The 2129-nt window shown below is 44.0% G+C and overlaps 1 protein-coding gene across 1 annotated transcript; it reads right to left on the minus strand.

Moving 5' to 3' along the window:
* Positions 1 to 451: 451 nt before the first annotated feature.
* On the minus strand, positions 452 to 980 carry LOC119429744 (beta-1-syntrophin-like; the record flags this gene model as incomplete). Its single annotated transcript, XM_037697312.1, has 1 exon — positions 452 to 980. A coding segment is annotated over exon 1 (529 nt), but the record flags the coding sequence as incomplete, so codon positions are not given.
* Between the last annotated feature and the right edge of the window lie 1149 nt (positions 981 to 2129).

A 2129-nucleotide genomic window follows, 5' to 3' on the forward strand; every position in this document is an offset into this window, starting at 1 on the left:
CAAAAGCTTAAATATTCTTTTTACTCCAGAAGACAATCAGTCAGTGCACTGTTCACCTTAACTGTAGAATAAACATTAAACTAGTTTAACAGGGAAGCGAGATAAACTTCTATTTAACTTTACATCTTTGAAAAGTTATCTTTTCACCACAACAAGATAAACTCTTAATGTATCAATTCATCAACTGTTCTCTTTGGTTATGAGTCAACAAACAACTGACAATCAACAAAATTATATTGTGAATACAAGTTGCTGAACTCTCTTAAACCAGTATCTCATAATGATGGGACTGTTCTCCCTATATGAAAAACATCTCATGTAAAAAAAAATAATAATAATAATAATAAAAGATCTGTTCTAAAACAAAACGATTCACTTGAATACTTCCAAACATGTGATTTGAAACAGTGTGGGGCATGTTGCCCATCGCTCTCCACAGTGAAGCCCTTACCTTCCAGAGTCACCTCCTTCCCGGCTTGTTTCAGCGCCTGCACCGCCTCGTCGTGCGTGGATTCCCGCAGGTTCACGTCGTTCACGGACAGGATCGCGTCCCCCACATACAGAGCCTGGGTCTGATCCGCCGCGAGCCCCTTGAATATCTTACTGATGAGGATGGGCATCTTGTTCTCCTTCCCTCCTTTAATGCTGATGCCGAGTCCTCCGACTTCCTGCTTGGGCACCTTGACGCAGCGCTTTCTGTTGGCGATGGCCTCGGGGACTCGCTCCGGGAGGTCCGTGAACGCAGTGCGCGCAGCTTGTTGCGGGGGCCCGTTGTTGGAGTTGGCGTTGCTGTTGTCCAGGTAGGAGCCATTGGTGACCCCGTTGGACTTGATGTCACAGTCCTCACAGCTCAACGTGAGCGCCTCCTCGCTCAAGTTGGCCAGAACTTTGTGCCAGCGCGCCCGAACCAAAACCTCCACGAATCCACTTTTGTGCTCTCGGGGTCCACTCGAGAATCCAGCCGCTGCTACCACCGCCATCTTTGGAGCATTTCTGTGAAATGACGCACGCTCGCGTGGAGCTCGTGCCGCACAGACTTTGTCCCTCAAAGTTATTTATTATTTTGTCTCGTGCGCGGGGCTCGTCCGGTTCAGCCAACCAGAGTCCTGACAGAACACACTAAAGCCCCGAGGTCCTAAATATGTGCCGGGTGGAGTTACTCCCAGCATGACACAAAACATAATTTACATCTGAGACAGCTGATGAGAGAAATAAACATGTGCCAACTATATTTCCCAAACTGCAAGTAACTCCAAACCTCTTGGATTAAATCTTCTGCGATATAACGCAGCATGTTTTTATAACGACACTGGAAAATTTAAATTAGACAAGCCTGCTGCTGCAATTTAAATATATTTGTGCGTAATTTATACACCTAAATGAAATAAAGTGTACATTTTATATTGTAAACTTTGTAAATGGGAGTTTAAAAAAAAAATCTAACTTGAACAATTTTCAGTCTTTCAGCACAAGTCCGCGTTCACGACGCCGACATGATCTCGGCCACGCGCATACAGGAATGCGCCTGTTTGTTTTTGATGCGTCCACGAAGAGATAAAGTAAGCTGGCTACGTTTTGTGAGGAGGCTTGAACAAGTAAAAGAGATTCGCCCTCAAAGGATTTGCTCCCCATCTCTTATTATTTGTCCAAAGCCCCCCCTCCCCACACACACACATGCTGTGTCCCCCTGACCCTGCAGAGCACTGCTGAGATGATATCTGGTTCTGCAGGTCAGACACAAATCCAAAGAGAATGCACCAAAACAGTGTACAGTAATGACTATATATAGAACAGGAAAAGACCAGTTACCCCAGAAACACTTTGGCTGAGGGAGGACTGAACTTTTACAACAACTCCACCTCCTCCACCTGCAGAGATCAGTTTCCATCATGGAGCTTTCTGAACCTTTCTCAGTGTTTAAACAGTTTGTGCAAAGTTTGCTTCATTACGCAGAGCTTTTCAAGCAATGTTACAGCGACACCTACTGACAACTTCTTGAACTATCTATCTATCTATCTATCTATCTATCTATCTATCTATCTATCTATCTATCTATCTATCTATCTATCTATCTATCTATCTATCTATCTATCTATCTATCTATCTATCTATCTATCTATCTATCTATC

The sequence above is a fragment of the Nematolebias whitei genome, unplaced genomic scaffold, assembly GCF_014905685.2.
Source record: "Nematolebias whitei isolate Nwh7 unplaced genomic scaffold, NemWhi1 Nwh_scaf_6562, whole genome shotgun sequence".
Classification (NCBI taxonomy): domain Eukaryota; kingdom Metazoa; phylum Chordata; class Actinopteri; order Cyprinodontiformes; family Rivulidae; genus Nematolebias; species Nematolebias whitei.